The sequence below is a fragment of the Amaranthus tricolor genome, chromosome 2 (assembly GCF_026212465.1).
Source record: "Amaranthus tricolor cultivar Red isolate AtriRed21 chromosome 2, ASM2621246v1, whole genome shotgun sequence".
NCBI lineage: Eukaryota > Viridiplantae > Streptophyta > Magnoliopsida > Caryophyllales > Amaranthaceae > Amaranthus > Amaranthus tricolor.
Genome location: NC_080048.1, coordinates 4,529,237 through 4,550,809, shown reverse-complemented (window position 1 = coordinate 4,550,809; position 21,573 = coordinate 4,529,237). Strand labels below are relative to the sequence as shown.

The window sequence follows — 21,573 nt, the reverse complement described above, 5'->3', positions numbered from 1 at the left end:
TATTATTACACATATAAATTAATAACATAAATATTAATTATTACTAATTAATAACATAAATCGGAAATATTAAAATTAAAAAAATAAAATAAAATTGCAAGTCGCACAAAACGTGCGACTGGACCGTGGTTCAGTCATACTCATGCGATTGAACTGGTTCTTCGTATTGGTTTTTTTTAAAAAGAAAATTTACATAATAAATTCGATTAAAAATTACCTCGTTTTGTTGTTCACGTTTTGTTTTCCTTAGCTTCAGCTCTACAAATTTTAAGATTTGATTTTGTGTTTTCAGAGTTATAAAATTGTTAATGAATGTGATTGGGATGTTTTATAGAAATTTTAAGTCCAGGACATTATCGTCAATTCATTATCATAAGGGTGACGATAAAAAAAAAGCGGCCACATTTGAGAAGAGGTACACATGACGCTTTAAAAATATTGACTTCTTGTGGGAAAGAAAAACTCCTTTAGGGGTATAAAATGCGAGCATCCCCCATTTGTCTCAGGACTTGGGAGTAATTTTAATAAATATATACTGAAAAAATTAGACATTGCAGTTTGAAACCTTTGTTAAATTTCTTTTATTGAAAATTTCCCTGAATTCCCCTTTATTTCCCGCTCAAATTTCTGATAATCTGTGCAACTTCAAGAAATTATTGTTTGAAGAATCCCACATCATTAATAGCAGAAACAGGTATAGACTTTCTCTGTTTATTTTTTCTTAATTATTATAAATTTCTGCTTGCATTTCAATTTTAATGCAATTTAATTTTATGGGTTCTTCTTAATTTCTTGGGTTTTTGTTTAAAGATCCATTCTCTTTTGTTTAAGTTTTCGTTTTATCTTCCATGCTTGGTGGTAAACCCTAGCTATTTACTTAAATTTGGTGCCCATTTTGCTTTATTTGGGGCATTTTCATTATTAAAAATGATCTTTTATTCTTTACTTAAATTATCCTTTATTTTGCTTTATTACTTAGAAAGTTGATATTATTTTATTTTATTTTATTTTATTTTATTTCTTTACAATGTTTACTACTTTCCCAACTTTAGCTTTTTTAAATTGTTAACAAAAGTATTTCTTTCTATTAATTTAAAAAAAAGGTGTAACTGATGCTGAAATTCGCATAATAAAGAAAATTAATAAATTATTACTTTATTTTGCTTTAAAGTTGGTTCTTGTTGTTTTGGACAGAATTCCCATTTGTATATCAGTCTATTTAATTGATTGTGTTTGTGATTTTGATGAGATCATTTGCTTTTTATATAAAGAAGGTTATGATTTTGATGAGATTATTTGCCTATTAAAGTTTTATTTGTGGTGTTGTTGGCCTATGGTTTAGATTCTTGAGATAAAGGAGAAGAGAGTAATCAATGGAGGTTGGAGCCAAAGGAGATTTGGAATGTCATATGGCTATGGATGGGAAGACAAGTAACAATGGTATAGACAAAAAAATCCCATCTTGTTGTCTCAAGGCTCGAGCTTCCGCCCCTGAATCCGATGCCAAGTGTCATTCAACTGTTGTTTCGGGATGGTTTTCGCAACTTCAGTCATCTTGTGGTAATAATTCCAATATTAGAGTGTATTTGTTCTTGTGACTTTTGCTAGAACATAATTGCATATATGATGGTTAAATTATCAATGCCATTTTTCTTGTGTTGCTTTGTTCTTTTGTTGTAGGTAAATCAAAGCTTTATTACAACAATCCAATGTGGCCTGGTATGCATTATTTAGGGATGTTTTGGTTTCTTTTGCTTTACACTTGGGTTTGGTTACTCGAATTTTCATTGGCAAAAGATTTGTATGAGATTAAGGTAGATGAATGTATAAAGATGAATGGCTAATGGAAAATATATGCTTTTGTAGGAGAAGCACATTCGCTTAAAGTAGAGGAGGTTTTGTTCAAGGAAAGGTCACTTTACCAAGAAGTTCTTGTCTTTAAGGTTTAGTATACTTTGCTCCCTTGCACTCCTGGATGTGTTCTTTTTACTTTATTCTTTTGAATTTGTCTCAAACGTTTGTAATTTGCTATATATTTGGCACATTGCTTTTCGCAGTCATCAAGCTATGGGAATGTGCTAGCTCTTGATGGCATTGTTCAATTAACTGAAAAAGATGAATGTGCATACCAGGAGATGATTGCTCATCTTCCTCTTTGTTCGATTCCATCCCCAAAAAAGGTAAAGATTTTTGTGGTTCATTTGTTGGTACCAGTCGTTAGTTCTTGTTTTCTTTGTTGGTATGAGTCATGATGTATATTGCCTTTGGTGATCCTTGATCTCGATGATGCTTCTAGCTGGTTTTGGAGAATTTACTCTATTATCTTGACACTCAGTATTAGTGGGACAACTTATTAGGAAACACTTGCCTAAGTTTACATTTTCGATGGTTCATTGTTGAAGATAAAGTATCTTGGAATTTTGTCACATGCTTTTTGTGAATTTGTATTGCTTGCTTGGCTGGCTTGCTGTATTACTGCTTTGATGTATATGCTGGGCAACCTTGTCTTCAAGGAGAGGAAATTATTGAAACTACACAACCAATATTAGTGTGTTCAGTTCCTATTTGGTTTTGGACTACAATGACTTGTTAAACCATGTGCATTTCATATTTATTTGAAGTTGCGGATGGGAGCTACATAGTTCGTAGTGACATTGATTAATGAAATGTTGTAGTTGTCTCCATGATAACATTTATATCTATGGATATGTATTTCTATACTTTAATCTTTTAATTTATAAAAAATTATTGGTGTATGTATGCATTGTTTTGTAACACTATTAGAGTGTGTTTGGATGGAAGAAAATAGAGGAAAAGGAAGGAGAGCGATTTGGAGGGATGAAAGATCTTTTGGAGTGGAGGGATTTAGACGGATTAGATGAATAATTCTTGTTAAGGTTTTAATTTCTCTAAAATTGGAAAAATTTGGAGGGTAAACTCTTATACCTTTTCTTTTCCCTTTCCTTCCCTCCTAAACAAAAAGGAGTTACTTTCTTTCCATTTCTCTTCACTTCCTTTCCCTTCTCCCTTCCCCTTCCCTTCCTTTCTTTTCTTTCCAAATTTGTTATCCAAATATAGAGTTAAAGTAAAATTACACGTTGGAACTTGAGCGTATGTGCTTCAAGTAGTTCATGTTATTATTATGGTGGGGAATTGGGATTGTATTTGTTACAGAATTTGTTTGTATATTGATGTATAGTTTGTGATGTTTGCACTCAACCTGATGATGTCTCTTACTTGACTTGGTGAAATGCAGGTTTTGGTAGTAGGTGGCGGTGATGGCGGAGTTCTTCGAGAAATTTCTCGTCATACCTCTGTGGAACTAATAGACATTTGCGAGATTGATCAAATGGTTATTGATGTAAGTAATTTATTGGATTACTCCAGTCATTATTGTGTGTACTAGGGGAATTTGATGCCATTACCTCCTAAATTGCAGGTATCTAAGAAATTTTTTCCTCAGTTAGCACTTGGTTTTGAAGATCCCCGTGTCAAACTTCATGTTGGTGATGGTATATTTTTCACTTTGCCCGTTTTTTTTCATCTTATGAGATATCATTAGCTCTGATATGGTGCCGATGTTTCAAATGTGAACCATTAGTTTAATTTACATTTGTTCATGCGTTTATTGCTGGCACTTGGCAGCTGTGGAGTTCCTCAAGAATTCACCAGACGGAATGTATGATGCCATAATCGTTGATTCTTCAGATCCTGTCGGTACGTATGATTTACATACACCTCTGAGTCCAGCTACCATTAGAGCTAATGATTAAATGGTCGCTTGATTGATGTTGAGAGAACATTTTTGCTAATTACTGTTTTTATTTGTTGTCCGGTTTTTTATGCTTTCTTCATGCAGGTCCTGCTCAAGAACTTGTCGAGAGGCCCTTTTTTGAGACGTTAGCTAGGGCTTTGAGGCCTGGTGGTGTACTTTGTAACATGGCAGAGAGTTTTTGGCTTCATACTCATTTGATCGAGGATATGCTATCTATTTGCCATGAAGTTTTCAAGGGTTCTGTTCATTATGCATGGACTAGTGTACCTACCTACCCAAGGTACAAACGCAACACTCTTGCGGTCGGTCGTTTGTGTTTTCATCTTCCTTGCATATTTTTTTGTATGCAATCTTTCCCTATGATCCTTGGAAGAAAATAAGTAATTACAAATGATGTTTAATAAATGTTATTTTGTATAATTTTTTTTAATACTTCTAATTGAACACAATGTAACGAGTAAACTCTAGTTGCTCGGTAACTTGGGGCTTGGCCGGGTTGCCCCTTATCTATGACATGTTGAGTGCTCCACCGTCCCCTCGGTAATGTAAAATAGACAACCTTGGCTTCTCCTTTGTTTTATATTCACTTTATTGCATAGCTGTTCCCCTCCACATTAATTATTCATGAATCTCATTTTATTGTTTATTGACAATTATTTGTGTTTTGTTTCTTTCACAGTGGTGTCATTGGATTTTTGCTTTGTTCGACTGAGGGACCACCGGTTGATTTTTTGAATCCAATCAACCCTATTGAGGACATAGAAGGAGCAGTTAAAAAATCTCGAGAACTTAAATTTTACAACTCTGAGGTAAGTTAAGCTATAAATTTAAACTTTTGTTGATTATCTCGTAAATACCTCAATGTTTGCTAATAAAGCTTTAAGTCTTTTTTTGTTCTTGAGAATTGAATAAATTCTTTAATATGTATTGTTTATCTTTCTTTCATTGTCATATGGTTTTGAGATGGTATTTCTTTGGCTTATGAAGTGTGCACACCTTGTGTTTTCCCGATTATATGCTGGCATTGACAATAAGTCCAAATCAATTTGACAATTTATTGAACGATAATTCAGTGTTCTTGTGGATGGCTTTGGTTTCACATTCCCTTGTATACAAGTTCACAGTACGTCACTACATAACATTTGCATATTTACTGTAATTTTCGCACACTCAATGCTTCATGCTTGATTACGGGTTTTGGTTATCCATCTCTTCATAGCGAGAATTTCTCAAATCAGGGCATCTTAGACTAGTTTACTCGTTGAAAAATATTTCCCTGGTTATAGCTTTACAAGTTATGTAGTGGAAAGTTACGTATGACTACACTTGTTTGCAATAGAAGTACTAGTATTCATGGCCCTATCTCAGCTAATTCATTCATAGAATCACAGATGGAAAAGAAACAGAGGGTAAATCTCGTCTTAAGGATATATGAAACTTCTTCCTAGACACTAGATGAGCAGACCAATAGATTGATAGTGTGAAAAATGTTATGTATTCCTTTTCAACCCAAATGAAGTGAAAGTTGAGCCTGCGCTTCTGCGTTTTATCGAAAACCTAGAGTGATAATTGCCTAGGAACAAAAAGTAGGCGCGTTAGATTTGTGCTCAAGCTTCTTCTATCACAATTCACAACGGCTCGTCTTTGTATGAATTTCCCTTGAAGCTTTAAAAAAACCAATATCATATCATATTGCTTCCGTGATTTTCACTCCTTTGTTTGTCGTATGGCTCAAAAATAACATCAGCGACTTTGACTAGAACCTTAATAAACAATGGTAGAACAAACCTATTTGAGGATATGCTAATTTACTGTTTGTTTGATACCTTGTACTTTTATCTTGTATTGCAGGTTCACAATGCCGCCTTTGCACTTCCTTCATTTGTGAGGAAGGAGGTCAGTCTTCTTCGTGATTCTGCATCAACCTGAGCAGTCTGAGTCTCTTACGGAGAAGATTTCAGATCCTCGGCTTTTTTCCGATCACAAGAATATAAGTGTTCTTCGATACGTATATATGCGTCCTACAATATCGTGAACTTGTAAGATCACATTGATGATACGTTATTAGTAGCTATGTCTATTGATTTGACGAAAATGTGGGCTTGGTTTGCTAGTTTGTAATTCAGATTTCAGACTGAAAGTTGATATGAATCTTACTAATAAGAATAGCCTGTTAAGTGTTGAATTTCATCTATTTTGTTGATTTCTTGCTCTGTTTTATGTTTATTTTTAGGGGAATGAAATTACACATTGCTTGGAATGCATCCAACACAATATATAGAGTATGTTGTTTTATTGTGATACAAAATAAAACCGAAAGTGGTGCAAATTGAGAGGTACTGAGGAAGTATATTGTATTGATCATTTGTATCTAAGCCATAATACCCACGATGATGGTGAACATGATTGTGATGGATGTTAGAAGAAAATTATCCTTCAACATGTTCATTTCATAGTACAATTGTTAATGAAGACCTTCTAAATTTTAATGAAGATCCGTTTAAGCATGCCCCATCTATGTTAATATAAGGCATCTTTAAAGCCAGACTCATTTGAAGTACGGCCCCTTCAAAACATGCTATAAAAAGGGTCGGTTAAGGACCTTCAACGGGCATCCGATCTATTTTACACCTTTATTTACTTAATTTATGCTCTGTAGGGAAACTAAGAGATACAAAATAATGGGTTTTTTAATATGTAGAGAAAGTAATACTAATAACAAAAGAGTTATGTGTAATTGTTTTCTTTAAAATCTTTTTCTATAACTACTACTTGAGTCATAGCTAATAGCTAATATTTATAGCTAGCATACGTGGTTACAAACAAGTTAGGATTATGCATCTAGATTCTAGACTGTTCTACTTCTTTTCTTTCTTAATCTTTACGTAATACTCTATATTTTTAGAACTATCTAAATTATATTTTTCTTAGATTTTTCTAGAGATGTTCTAGTAAGATTTTTTAGATTAATTTTTTTTGACATGCTCATCATGGAAACTTCACACCTTGTATGTATATCAAGTTAAGGTTATTATTCTTTAGATTAGTTTTTGCATCAATGCATGTTCAAGCATATTGATGTGTAGAGAAAGTAGACAAACAAACAAAATTTGTAGTAAGTTTGTGATTGTTGAATAGAAGATTCTCCATTCTTGTCATTGTGTAGTGAATGCCAACAACCTCGCTTGGACTTAACACTATATTGTCTCGGAGATATTCGATTATAAGTTCAATTATGTGTAGATTATACAAAATAATAACCATTAGTCATTCCCTTTTTTCTGTCAATTAACACTTCTAACGTATAACAATAAGAATTATTAATAACAAATACGAGAAAATTTTTTATCACGAGAAAGTACGAGAAAAATAGTAAATCACGCTTATGTATCCTAATTTTTTAGGAGGGGTTTTGAGAATTTATTTTATTCTTTTTCTTATTTTGATTGTTTTAATAGCATATATTTTATCTTTTTGTGGTTATTTATTATAAATAACACTTATAATAAATATTAAAAATTTTGAATCAGATTTTAATATTTTTACATTTAGCATCTAAGTTCTTACATTATTTTTTTTTCTGCTCTTTATTTCAATATCAATGTATAGCTTTTTGTATCAATTTTCAGAAAATTTTGTTCAATTAGTGATTAAATTCGGAGGTTTTGTTTGGATTAATGATAAAAATTGTAGCTTTGTTCCCAATTTGTTTGTGAAGATGTATATTGTTCTGAGTTCTGTCTTCAATGAGATGGAGTTACGATGCTGAAGAAATAGAGCTCTTGCTTATTTAGTAGTTACTATTTCGATGATTATTTTAGTATGCAATTGTCTCAGTTGTGACTGGTAGATAGAAAGTTTTGATTATATGCTGTGTAAATTTCTGCAACATAAAATGGGCTGTAAAGTGTAAACAGTAACGGGCTGTGTTTTACCGTGCTGCCCATCTTCAAACAATGGCCCATGACGCGGCACGACCACGAGTAATTTGTGTCGTTCTGCGGGCTAAATACCTTTTCCGTGGCCCACTGCGGTGTTTAGCTGCCGGACCATGAGGGGTTTTGAGAAGGTCCAAGAATATTGGGTTACCGAGATTAGGAGTCAAACTCATTCTAAGATGCAAAATTGTTAGCAAGAAATGGAAGGTCCAAGAATAAGGGGAGGATGAAAATAAACGGTTAAGAAGGAAAGTAACTAAGTGAGTACAAGTTTGTGAATAAGATTAAAAAATAGAAAGTGATAACATTGTCAGAAAAGAAAAACGTTTAAAAACAGTTTGACAAATTGAAATATAAAATGATGTAAAACGAGAGAAATAGAGAAAGTATTAAGTAAAAGGATTAAAAATAAGAGTTGTAATTTAATATTTACAATACATATAATAGTGTTTATTCTGACATATAATAGTCATTTATCAAATGTTATCAAAATATTTGATGACATTTGTGGGAAGTGTTATAATCTAAGATTGAAGTTTTAAAATGATATTCTAATAATGGTGGCATTTTGATGAAGTGTCAAAAATATTGTGTCTCAATTGAATTTTTTTGTAATGTTAATGACATGGTTAACAATAGTGTAAAGAGGTCTTTAGTCAGGTCATCAAGTTAATTTCGGGTAAAGTGTTTCGGATCAATACAAAATCGGGTTTTGTGTCCATCTCGATTTTTATATAATTTAAAATTTATTTTGAAGTCGTGTCAAGTCGAATTCGGTTACAAAGTCGGGTGAACATCAGGTTATCGGATCCATTTTGAACACCTCTATCCATCAGTTCTTCCCTTAAAAGATTTCAGGTGCACGAACAAGGTTCAAAATTCGATACAATAAAAGTTTTGGGAAGACATATTTTTATATGGCTTATGTTATGGTCCCCAAATTACTATTTTTATAATTTATTGCAAGAAATTGAGAACGTTACTATTAATAACGTGTAACTAGAATAGAAGAAGTAAAATAAAAAAGCGAAAGGTACAAACGGTCATCCTCTTGATTTAAAACAACACTTGTGGCCCTTTCATATTATTACAAGTAGGAAATATAGTAATAGTACTTCTATTATACAATTTATAGTAATCACCCAGTATTTTCTATATCTCTCTTATTTTGTATTTTGTATTTGTTTTTAATAGGCCTAATCGACAGGATCAAAAATACAAGCCGTAATTTTATCTCTAATGACCTGGTTAACAATAGTGTAACCATCGGTTCTTCCCTTATAGAAGATTTCAGGTGCACGAGCAAGGTTTAAAATACGATCCAATAAAGGTTTTGGGATGACAAATGGTCGGAAAATTCCATGATTTAGATGTTTCCATGCATCCTCCACTTTTTTCTCTAAAATTTCATAAACTTCATTTTCATTTGATACTCCTTTTTCCTTCATATAGCTTTGCACCGAAGATACCACATGCTCTCTACTTGTTTGCTCAAACTGCAATAAAAATAAAATTCATGAAATTAATTACTACAAATGAAGATCAAAGGGCTATGGAAATGAATCGGGTCGAAAATGGGCTATACTATAATTAAAATGAAGATAAAAGGGCTTAATAAGGGTCGAAAACGATTCTTTCTAAATAACATAATTAATGGATATTTTAGTTATTATAAACAACAATGCTATCGAAATTATTAATGTTTCTACAATTTAATTATTTTAAATGATAATTTAATTATTATAAATTGATCAATGGGAATTATAATAACGTTTAGTAATAAAAAAAATAGGTTGGGCTTTGAAAATCAGGCCCATATAAAGCCCATATTAAGTTTAAAGGGCCCTTATCGAACACAACCCAAATATTTGCTTGAACCCGGTCCGACCCGACCTGTATCCAGTCCATTGAACACCTCATCACACAATATGAATAGGGTCTTCAATTCACCTGTGTAAGATGAGCTACATTGTACGTAGAGGTGTTCAAAACAAATCTAATAATTTGATTTTCACTTGACCTTATAATCAAATTCGATTATACTCGTCTTTAAAATGGATTTACAATTATATTTAAACTAAATTTCAATCATTTTATAAAGCAAAATTTATAAATTACCTGGGTGCTTCCTACATCATTCAAGAGCCTAATGATTACCAAACATGCTTCAACAAATTTAGGCATAGGATGTTGACACACCCAATCAAAACTTTCTTTATTTGCAATGCTTCCCATGCCAAGATACGACCCAACTATTCCTTGTAATTGCCCAATCGATATAATTGATGTTTTCATGTATTCCTCAAATGTTGGAGTGTATTTTTCTTTCTTCCATTTTGCTTCTCGAAGCCATGCTTGGCAACCACGGTTAAACTATACAATAAAAATTTATTACATTTACGCAAGCATTTAATTTCCATAACTAAATATTTACCAAACAAATCCTAATTATAATATTTATTGGTTATTTTCATTATAAAAAAATTTAATAAGAAAATTTAATTTCAAAACCCTCAACTTTGATGCTCAAATTATAAAATCTCCGCTTTACATTTCTATCTAAAAATTCTAACTTTATAGGGTACTTACCTAATGATAACAACTATAAAAGTTCAAACCATATACGTGATGTCATTTTATTGGTTCATATGTATTTTTTTTTTAATTTTTTAAAAATTTAAGATTTTAAAATAATATTTCAAAATTGAAATTTTAGAATAAAACGTCTTGAAAAATTGTAATTTTTAAATAATATTTCAAATTAATTTTTAAATAATATCCCAAATTTGGAAATTGTTTTGTTGAAATACCCAAAGTAGGGATTTCAAGATCATTTTTTCCTAAATTAATCAAAATTCGATCAACATACATGTCAGGTTTTTAGGCTATTTTAGGTTGCCGTCTGTCTAAGGCCTTAGAAATAAAGGGTCTCAAATATTAAATGGTGGTATTCAAGCCCAATTACCTGTTGTCTATAGTGATGTACACCATATGCTCTTCCCTCTTGTGCTAGTTCTTGCTCATATGTATCCAGGGTCTCAAAAAGTACTTGACAACAAGTGTTGAAATATTGTGGTAGTTTAGCTATGTACTTATAATCCCACCTACAATTCCAATCATCATAATAATAATAATAATAATAATATTATTATTATTATTATTATTATTATTATTATTATTATTATTATTATTATTATTTATTATTATGAAGTAAGATAATGTTAATACCAACCTATTAACCGCTTCAGCAAAAAGTTGGAGGATTTCAAAGGAGCCGTATGCATCAAAGATGTCATCAAATATTTCAACAATCATAAATAATTTGACAAGAAGCTGCCTCGCACGAAGATATTCATGTTCATAATATATCCCCAAAATCCAAAAGTATGCTTCTACCAATCTGTCTCTCGCGAATGGCACCTTCGAATGCAATTCTTCCCACCACCTTATTTTACATGTTCCACAAATTTAAACACAATTAATTCATTTAAATAAAATTAATTAATATAATATTAGAAGTTAATGCGATATAACGAAAGCTTCATGTATTCAAATCTAATTCACCTTCATATTAAGTGAAATATTTAGCGGCATATATGAGAAGAACATATGTTGCATGCAAACTTCTATCTTAAAAGACTAGACAACAAATATCATAATTCATAAAGCCTCAATTAATAGAATAATAATATTAATTAATAGAATAATGTTTGATTTACTAAACAACAAATATAATAAAGTAACAAAAAAATAGAAAATTACCCAGAAATATCTCGCAATTCCTTTTGATGAAATGATTGAAGTAAATTGAAATCTAATTTAGCGAATTTCAAGAGGGTTGTATTGTGAGAAGCATGTTGTTGATAGAATGAGATGTAATGCTTTGATTCAAGTCTCATAAAACCTTTGTGAAGAGGCTGATGAAGAGCATGTCTTACTTCTTCACCCAATGATGAATTCATATTATTAATGACTGAATTTAGATAATTTGTTGTAAACACACAAACTTCATCTAAAATATCATCTCCGTGGGTTCGAACATGCGACGCCTCGTACAAACTTAGGATACCTTCAACACCTTCATTGAGTATGGAGCATTTAAAGCCTCCTTTGTCATCCTTATATTTCTTGAAAACATCTATTTTAATTTCATCCACATATCATTGTATTATACAATGAAATTAATTAGTTTGAATTTTTAATATTAAAATTAAATAGAAGTAGTATTTTCTTCGTTTCTATTTGATGTTTTTATAAGCAATAAGATATTGATGCAATGAGAATCAAGAACAGTTGATCTTTTAAAACTAAGAATGCACCAAGCTAACATCTAACATATAATACAACTCATTTTGTATAAAAAAAAAACAGTAAAAACACAATTAAATCATAAAATAAAAAAAAATCAAGTATGTTTACCTTTTGATTTGAACGTTTTTTTATTGAACTATACACATGTAAAAATAATAAAAAGTTAATATTATAAAAGTATGCGATTAGACGATTCAAACAAGATCTCACTTAAGTTTATTTTTTCTTACACATTAGTCGCAATATATAAAATATGCTTGAACAATGAATAGTGTCAATAATAGAGATGTACGAGTATTTCAGAATGAAAGAAGTATAATATTTTTAATTTTTTGTTGCAAGTAATCCTTAAAAAAGGGTTACCGCAACAATGTTTATGGTTAAGCGATCCTAAAATTAGATTATCATTCATGTATAATTAAAAGTTTAGATTATTATACAAAAATCAGTAAAAGATTAAATTATTTTAAGTAATTTTTTCTATAAATAAAAAACGAAAAAAAAATAATTTTTTGAACATCAAATGAAAAAAGGTTGGAGTATTATTATAGTAGGAGTAAAATTTACCGCTAGAAACATTGAAACCATGTTGCCTAAGGATTCGAAACCGGGTGGAAAGATGGTAGAGATTATCTTTGTTAGATTGTATATGATAGCTTTCGTAGATTTGGGTTAAAACATCTTCAATCTCGTTTTTAAAGTGATAGTCAACCCCAAGACGCTGAATGGCATCGATTAATTGAAGCTGCTCTAATGATTCTTTATCTCCACTTCCCAATAATTCCTTACGCACTTCTTCCTTCAGCTGCTCTATTTCTTCTTCCTTTCTATGTTTCGTTGCCTGTTTTTTTTTTTAAAAGGAAACTCAAACAATTACTTATATTTCCATAACAATTGATATAAATAATAAAATGAGTATCTGTATCATGGTGAGATTATCTGTATTGGGCTAACACAAAATTATATGCTAATGTCTTAAAGTTATCACTTACGATTTTAAAATTATCATTTATGTAGTCTTAAAGTAATTATTTATAATCTTAAAGTTATCAATTAGAAAACTAGGCTAAATATATGAGTCAATCTCTTGATGAGACGGTGTTGAGGAAGTTATCAATTATTGAGATCCTTCAAATAAATAATAAAATGATGACGACACTTATGATCGAGTAGGTTCCAATTACATGGAGATTGTGAATCAAAAGGTTATTGAGGAAGTTAATAAGGAGATTAATACGAACAATTTTATGTTACAAGTACCAGAATAGATTGACGATGAAGTATCGAGTAGTTACCAATTACATCTTAGAAGTATAAGCGGATTCTCCTAAGGAGATATGATTCAAACTTTAAAGCTCAACGATCTAATTATCTGCACCAATTGCATCCAATTTTATGTTTGAATTGGATGAATTTGAATATGATCAAGACTAATTTTTGGTTAAGTTGGTTAAAATTTCCACATATTTTTCAAGTGATATGGGAATTTTATGAACTTGAATAGATAATGTTAAGAAAAGATGGAGATGAGGGAGAAGAAATCACACACATGACACAACTAAGAATGCATTTTAGACCCAAAAGCAAGGGTTTTTGATGCGTGCTTTAAGTTTCCCTTTCAAAAATCAAAGTCATTTTTATTACTTAAATATAATTCAACAATAAAATCGAGTTTTTTGTTTGCACTTCGATAGAAGTTTTCTCTCAAGGTAAGTTCTCTCTCTCTCTCGCGCTCAACGACCAAAATGTGGTAACTGTAGGCAGGGTCGTTTTTAACTCTAGGCAAAAGGTAGACATTTGTCCAGGGCCTAAAGCTAAGAACGAGTCCAGTACCTCAACTTAACAATGTCGTCACGTAGGACGTATAACACTGTTTGTAGAATTGCAACAATACTTTAGTCCAATTCTCAACTCAGCACACATTTTTTTATAAATTAGGTGTAAATTTATTACTTCATCAGTTAAATCTAACTAAGCCAAAACTAATATAGTCGATTCTACTTTAAGGTTACCCTTTTTACGGGCCTACCACCACTATGAAATTTGTTCATAGTTCATTAGTCGAAATTAAAATTTAAAACTTAGCTTATTACTCCAATAAAAGTTTATACATATATACTATCAAACTTTATCCTATACAATATTTGTTAAGGTAAGGAAAAAAGACATTTGTAAATAAATATCATTAAAGTAAGATAAGATGAGAATAAAATGAGTAGTCAAGTTAGGTTGCCCGTCAGGTCTTGGGCGGGGCCTAATCCTTGTAATTTTTATTTGCTTGTTTTATTGCTCATTTCATTTCAGTTACTTGCACAGTTGTTCAAGTTCATTGAAAACATCAAACACATCGTTTCCAACATTCCTAACTCATTTTCTTCGTTTTTCGCTTGGTTGTATACACTACAAATAATAGTGTCAATTGTAATATTTAAGGTATTAATATTATGTCATTTGTCAAATGTCATTAAAATATTTGGAGACACTAGTAGAAAGTGTCATAAATCAAAATTAAAATATTTGAATAATTTACGATTGGTGACATCTTGATGAAGTGTCAAAACTATTAGGCCCCGATTGAAATTTTTTAGTGATATTGATCATTTCATAAATGATAACCCTTACACTTGTAAGCTCCCTTATATAGGCTTCCAACATATATCAATTGCTAAGAAGTTCGATCCTTCGAAGAAAGCATTAAAATACAAAAATTGGTCCAAACTATTGCTTGCACTCGATCAATGGAGATCTTAGTAGGGGTAAGAACCGGTCCAAACTTTTTGGATCAGAGATAGGACTAGATTTATCTAGTCTAGTTCCAATGCGGCTAGGATTTCTTTTCGCACAAATGAGATAGTCTCTTTGAGAGATTATCTCTAATTTAGTCGGCTCATTATATATTTTTTATATATTGTAAGTAGGCATTAAAAATGATGTAAATAAACATTTAAGATATTGAAAGTAGGCACTAAAGATACGGTAAATAAGCATTAAGGATAATATAAGTAGACATTAAAAATACGATAAATTGGCATTATTCACTAATGGGTTGGACTTGAGATATGTCTTTCAAAGAGACTAGCTGTTCTTTTAGTGGTCTGATTTTAGACTCAATAGATTAAACACATTTTTGAAAAATCTATATGGAATTGCAAGTAATTGATTGTGACAAAAAATAGAAAGTGTTTGGGAGGTGACGGGACTTAAACAATAATAATTTTTGGTTGAGTTGATTAATACAAGATATCAAAAGTACATGTGACACGTGTTCACAAACAATAGGTGGAATCCAAAACCATCAAAAAGAGTCAAGTAATTGGTTTTGGATTGGGTTATTTTCAAATAAGGTATAATAAATTATTTAAAATCACAAATAAGAAGTCTATTATATTACCTTCTCTCAGATCATCTGAATCCTATTTTCGAGCGAGATATTAGTTGATAATGAGGTGTTTAAGAAACATAACAATCTGATATTTACTTGATTTAGTAATGGATTTTTGACTTTTCAATGGATTTACAATTACGTAAAAATGTGAAAACAAGATCCAATTTAAAACTGACACAAAATTGGCCTAATGTCTAAATAAACACCTCTAACTACAATTCAGACCTAATTATTCACTCCTCTGTTCCTCTAAAATAGTAGCAAACATGAAAATTTAATGTTTTTAAGAAAAAGACATATTATTTGGCAATAAATAGAAAAATAATATGGATAAAAAAATTTTAAAAAAAAAACTTTATGTATAAATGAGATTTTAAAAAGTAGAGGATCATTGTCAAAAATGGATTATTAGTTGCTATTTTTTGACCCTTCAAATAATAATTTTTTTTTATTGTATTTCTCTATTTTTTCGGATAATGTCTAAAGGAAAACAACAAAATAAAAACGGCTATTATTCTGAATAAAGGCAAAAGAGTATTCAATACCAAAATAAAGAGATGTACTCCCTCCTATTCAGCTTATGTGTCCCATTTTCTTTTATGGTCAAGTCACCTTAATTGTACTATTTTTATTTTTGATATAAGTTTTTGACTTTTATGACCTTAATAACTTTATCTTATTTTCAATTATACCCTCCATTATCCATACTAATTTTCCTTCCTTACATTAAAAAACCCATAATACCACACTCTTTTCTACCCTTAGGGTCTCACTTTTGACTCTCCTTAAAATCCGTAAATAGTCAAATGAAACTCCTGAGGTGAATAAGAGGGAGTATTATTTATTTGAAAGATATTATCATTTGATCAATAATAGATTCAAACTATGGGCCTGCTTATAATTCATTTTAGGACAATAATTACAATTATACATCATCAAACTATAGGAAACAAAATTTAGAATCAGATGTGTCATGGTACTGCTTACTCAATTAATTAATTTATTTAATAATTAACATCATATTACTAAAATATCCTTTGACCTTTTGTGTTGACCTTGACTTTCGGTCAATGGGCTTTTTTCTGAATTTCCCATTCTCCTTGAATGGCCCATGGGCTACTCACTTCCAAAGACCCTAATTTCCCTCCAGAATAATAACCACCTATTTGACTCAACTTCCCACTCATCCACCTTCTTTGATCATCCTTCTTTCACAGTAGATAACTGCCCACTATCTTCCACTCTCCATCATAACCACCAGCTGCTGCCCTTTACTCCCATGATCATCCACTCCTCCCCAGGAATAACTTCCTTTCCATCATTATAAATAGGGGCGCGGCCATCAAGAGGGAAAGATCATCTGAAATATAGCCTTTACAATATCATAGCTCTCACCCTGCTTCATTAACCTACCCAAACACTAGCAATCTTAATCCCGACATCTCTTCTTGCATTCATTCTATAATCGTTCATTCATTAAACTTTAAAATATTATTTTGTTTAAAATCTTTTTATAAGCACTAAAATTTTATTTTATAATTTTAGAGTACGAAAAGTAAAATTTTAATATTATATTCACAGTTGTGTAAAACTTTACATTTTAACTTTCTTCCTTAAACTAACATTACTACTTATTATTTTAACCTTATGACTTTGATTTAATTATTTTATACATAAAAATGAGTTATATTTTTATTATTAACTTTAACAATAGTTTATTAGTATACATAAAAAACGTGATTTGAGGATTTACATGTTTAAGATAAGAGATAGGACCGGAAGTGAATATGATTGTAGTATTAACCTAGGTGTTTGAGTTAGTCAGCTTTTCTTAGAAATGTAGGATGTGAGGTGTGAGGATTACGGGGTAAAACAAGAAAGCGCTCTTAACGATTGACGGAAAAAAGATTCAGTTCGATGATGCAACGTTTGAATTTGTTTTTTGATGATGTCAATGTCTTCTTACTTATCATAGTTTTTTGTCGATTATCGTTTTAGTAGCTAGAATAGTATGTCCTAAGATTGCGAATCGTGTCACCTTGTTGCTAGCCCTTTCCTATCAGCTTTTGTTTGTCGATCCATGATTATGATTATAGATTGGTATACAAAAGCAAGGTCATCTGGTTGTGAAGTATGTATCGTTAGTGTTTTGTTGTAAGTGAGTTGAACTTTGGAAATGATTGTGACATAGTAGGAGAGTTAGTGAAGACAAAGTATTCCACATCATTGATAGAGAAGCTTAAGTCAAGAGCAATTGATATTCATTTTCAAAGCCTAGTGATTGAGTTGCATATAGTGTTCATATTTTGACGTAATCTATGAACTTTTAGTGTTATTGGATCTTGTCATAGTTTGTAATCTGTTTGAATATTGGAGCCTATAGATTTAGTAGAGTTATTAGAAAATTGTGTGATTATCATTAAGAATGTACCAAGTTTCTTTTGCTGGTTAAAAGTGTAAATATAACTTAAGGATGGAAGGTCATTGGTAAACTTGAGGTTTTGTTTAGTACAAGTAGGTTGTATCAACATCAAGAATAGAAGTAGGTTTTCAACAAAAGTTGTTATAAAGGATCTTGAGTCATAGACTTAAGTTATCAAAATAGTATGGTTTATATGTTGTAAAGATGGCATTTAAAGTTTCAGATGTAGGGTTATAAAGATTATAGGCTATTTGATTGAGACAGTAGTTGGTAAAATTGTGAACACCTCATACATGATCTTAGTGGGTATATGTGAAAATAGTCAATATTAGAGTTGTTACTATTGAAGTGTTGTGCGTAGCAGTCATGATAAGAATTTATGTTTGAGTTAAAGCTTATAAGGATTATGGTCTAGAGATTTGGATGAAGAAGGCAAATAAATGTTTAATTGAGGTTATTAAAGTATACTTTTGTTTCAGTATGGGTCAAGTTACTTATGAATTTATTAGGTTTTGATTGGAAAGTGGTGCATGAGATCAACCTAGGTGAGGTAGTTTATCGTCTTGCGTTACCAACATCTTTTGACCGAGTGCATGACGTGTTTCGCGTATCCCAGCTGAGACAATACATCAGAGACGGCTCACACGTTCTGCAGTCGAACACTTGACCCTGGATGATACCTTGCAGCACGAGGAGAGCCTCATTCAGATTCTAGATAGGAAGACGCGTGATAAACGTCGGGGTAGTGTAGCACTTGTGAAGGTGCTATGGTCTAATCACGTTATCGAAGAAGCCATATGGGAGGCAGAAGATGCCATGAGACGAGATTATCCCTGGTTGTTTCCTCAGGTACTTCTATGTTTATCGCTTTATGGCTTTTACGTCTCCTTAGTCTTAGAGGGTTAAATTCGAAGACGAACATTATTCTTAGTTAGGTAGAATCGTAAGATTTCAGGTTAGTACTAAGTTTTATCAATGCTAGGACTTAAAGTTTGGTTGGTTCTCATAGTTAGTCATGTAATATAGATTCTTACGGTGCATAGAGTATGAATAATTGGGTAACATTGCTTTACGACATGTATGTTAGCTGGGTATTTGAGTATATACTTGAGACTTAGTTTAACTTCAAGGAGAAAGTTCATTTCAAGTTGGGTAGAATGTAATATTTGAGAAATTAATAATTAAGATGAGTGAATTTAAGAGAATTGCTAGTATGAGAATGACCTTAAATATACATAATATAAATATATTCTAAACTTAATTTTTTTTTCTCTTTTCCTTTTGTTTAATTTGATTAAAATACCAAAACCTTCTTCTCTCTCACGCGATGGAATCAAAGGAAGAAATCAGACATCCATCTTCTTCCTCTGATTTCTTCTTCCTCTGATTCTTTTTGCATTCTTCCTTTGAATTCTTCCTCTGATTTTCGAAAGAAGAACAACAGTTGGTCGTCTTCTCTGTCTTCGATTTTCGGAAGAAGTGCAACAAAGGCTCTTGCTCCTTGATTTTGATTTTCGAAGAACAGAACCCATCTTTTTCCCTCTGATTTCTGGTAGTAATACACAAAGAACTGCATCAGGTATAGTTTTCCTTCTTTTATTTAAATTTCGAGCACATTTGTAACATTCATCTTCATGTTATCTGATTTCAAACCCTAGCCATCTTTGATTGGATTTTCATGTAATATCAACAATTTTATTTAGTAGGATTTTATCCCATTGAAATAGTAGCATCACAGTAGCAGTCGAAACCCTTTCCTTTGATCTAAATTCTGCCGCAAACCAAGGAAGCCAATACCAACCTTGTTTCTATTGATTTTGCATCAAATTCAGAATAACCTTATTTCCTATTCTTGATTTCTGCTGCAAACAGTAAGATTCATCTCCTTACATTTCTTTAATTTTTGGTTCTTCCGTTTTGCTTTTCTTGGTTGAGGCATTATGAATGTAGAACATTCTTGTGATTTTCAGTTATTTTTCTTTACCTATTATTGATCATCAAATCAACTAGTCTCATGGAAGTGATGTGATCTCAAGAATTAGTGTGGGTATGCTTATTCATATTAGAGTACACGAAAATTTTGATGTTTAATATTGAATTGGTGGACTTGTAGTTTGTAGGGTAGAATACGTATCTCTGTGGTTAATTAGATGTGCGTTCTTGGAGGAAAATGATTGTAGATAAATAACATTAGATAGCTTAGTTGAGAAATAATTAAAAGTGATTAAAGAAGAAATAATTGGTGTTCTTGATCGAATTATGCGACTCTTGGAAGTATTGTTAATGGTGAGTTAAATGTTTGTTTACTTGTGATTGGAAATACAAAGGAAAATCATGGAGGTTGTTAATCTTGAAGAGAAATTGACAATTATAGGTCATGGTTATAAAATCTTGATGGAAAATCGGGAGATTAGAATAGAGTACACTGAATTTTTGATGTTTAATATTGAATTGGTGGACTTGTAGTTTGTAGGGTAGAATACGTATCTCTGTGGTTAATTAGATGTGCGTTCTTGGAGGAAAATGATTGTAGATAAATAATATCAGATAGCTTAGTGAGAAATAATTAAAAGTGATTAAAGAAGAAATAATTGGTGTTCTTGATTGAATTATGCGATTCTTGGAAGTATTGTTAATGGTGAGTTAAATGTTTGTTTTACTTGTGATTGGAAATACAAAGGAAAATCATGGAGGTTGTTAATCTTGAAGAGAAATTGACAATTATAGGTCATGGTTATAAAATCTTGATGGAAAATCGGGAGATTAGAATAGAGTACACGGAATTTTTGATGTTTAATATTGAATTGGTGGACTTGTAGTTTGTAGGGTAGAATACGTATCTCTGTGGTTAATTAGATGTGCGTTCTTGGAGGAAAATGATTGTAGATAAATAACATTAGATAGCTTAGTGAGAAATAATTAAAAGTGATTAAAGAAGAAATAATTGGTGTTCTTGATTGAATTATGCGATTCTTGGAAGTATTGTTAATGGTGAGTTAAATGTTTGTTTTACTTGTGATTAGAAATACAAAGGAAAATCATGGAGGTTGTTAATCTTGAAGAGAAATTGACAATTATAGGTCATGGTTATAAAATCTTGATGGAAAATCGGGAGATTAGAATAAAACATGTGTGATTTAAATGATTTGAAATGTTAGAATAAAGTTTGTTTATGCTACAGTCTTAGGAGGAGATGTAATAAAGTTATATGTTAGTATTAAGTATCGAACGCCCTTTGGTGATTATGTGTATTGTTATGCTTCAGGAGACGATTTCTCGGCAGAACCATTCTAGCTGATATCTGCGAATTGAACCCAACTCTTTGAAGCGTCGTCTTTGGTGAGTAGTAGCAGTCCCTTAAAGGGTCTGATCAGACTACATTTCTTGAAAATAAATTTTTTACTAAAGCTCTTTTGAAATTGAAAATTGTTGAGACAAATGTTGTTGTGACTGCTTATGTTGATATTATGATATGGACAATGGATTGGGTTTGCAAGCTGGTCATTGATAGAGTTGAGTGACAGAGTTGTGGAACATTGTTCCCTACTTCCTATTTTTTGAAGCGAGTTGTCATTCAGATATTGACTAGCTTCACCCGAGAGCGACATAGCCATAGAGGTATAGGGCACCTCTCAAACTAGACTCCCTGTGCACATAGATCTAGGAAACTGATGTTGTTTTCAAAGCCTTATTTGAAAACTATTGTGTTTGTTGTTTTGGATTGTTCCTTCTCACTCAGTTT

The 21,573-nt window shown here is 31.5% G+C and overlaps 3 protein-coding genes across 3 annotated transcripts; 1 reads left to right on the top strand and 2 right to left on the bottom strand.

Moving 5' to 3' along the window:
• Nucleotides 1-436: 436 nt before the first annotated feature.
• Nucleotides 437-5,960, top strand: LOC130805104 (spermine synthase). The gene is made up of 11 exons (XM_057669737.1): nt 437-694; nt 1,343-1,560; nt 1,681-1,719; nt 1,867-1,943; nt 2,058-2,180; nt 3,257-3,361; nt 3,440-3,512; nt 3,646-3,717; nt 3,860-4,055; nt 4,455-4,584; nt 5,627-5,960. Exons 2-11 carry the CDS (start codon nt 1,374-1,376, stop codon nt 5,702-5,704), a joined length of 1,080 nt encoding a protein of 359 aa, XP_057525720.1. The 5' UTR covers nt 437-694; nt 1,343-1,373; the 3' UTR covers nt 5,705-5,960.
• A 2,799-nt stretch (nt 5,961-8,759) lies between these two features.
• LOC130805103 (probable sesquiterpene synthase) lies at nt 8,760-13,523 on the bottom strand. Its single transcript, XM_057669736.1, has 7 exons — nt 13,320-13,523; nt 12,592-12,865; nt 11,476-11,851; nt 10,946-11,158; nt 10,679-10,817; nt 9,832-10,086; nt 8,760-9,209 (listed from the first exon to the last, which is right to left on the bottom strand). Exons 3-7 carry the CDS (start codon nt 11,673-11,675, stop codon nt 8,910-8,912), a joined length of 1,107 nt encoding a protein of 368 aa, XP_057525719.1. The 5' UTR covers nt 11,676-11,851; nt 12,592-12,865; nt 13,320-13,523; the 3' UTR covers nt 8,760-8,909.
• Nucleotides 11,924-16,867, bottom strand: LOC130805417 ((-)-alpha-pinene synthase-like). The gene is made up of 3 exons (XM_057670194.1): nt 16,823-16,867; nt 12,602-12,865; nt 11,924-12,043 (listed from the first exon to the last, which is right to left on the bottom strand). The coding sequence occupies exons 1-3, from the start codon at nt 16,865-16,867 to the stop codon at nt 11,924-11,926; spliced, it is 429 nt and encodes a 142-aa protein (XP_057526177.1).
• Nucleotides 16,868-21,573: the final 4,706 nt, after the last annotated feature.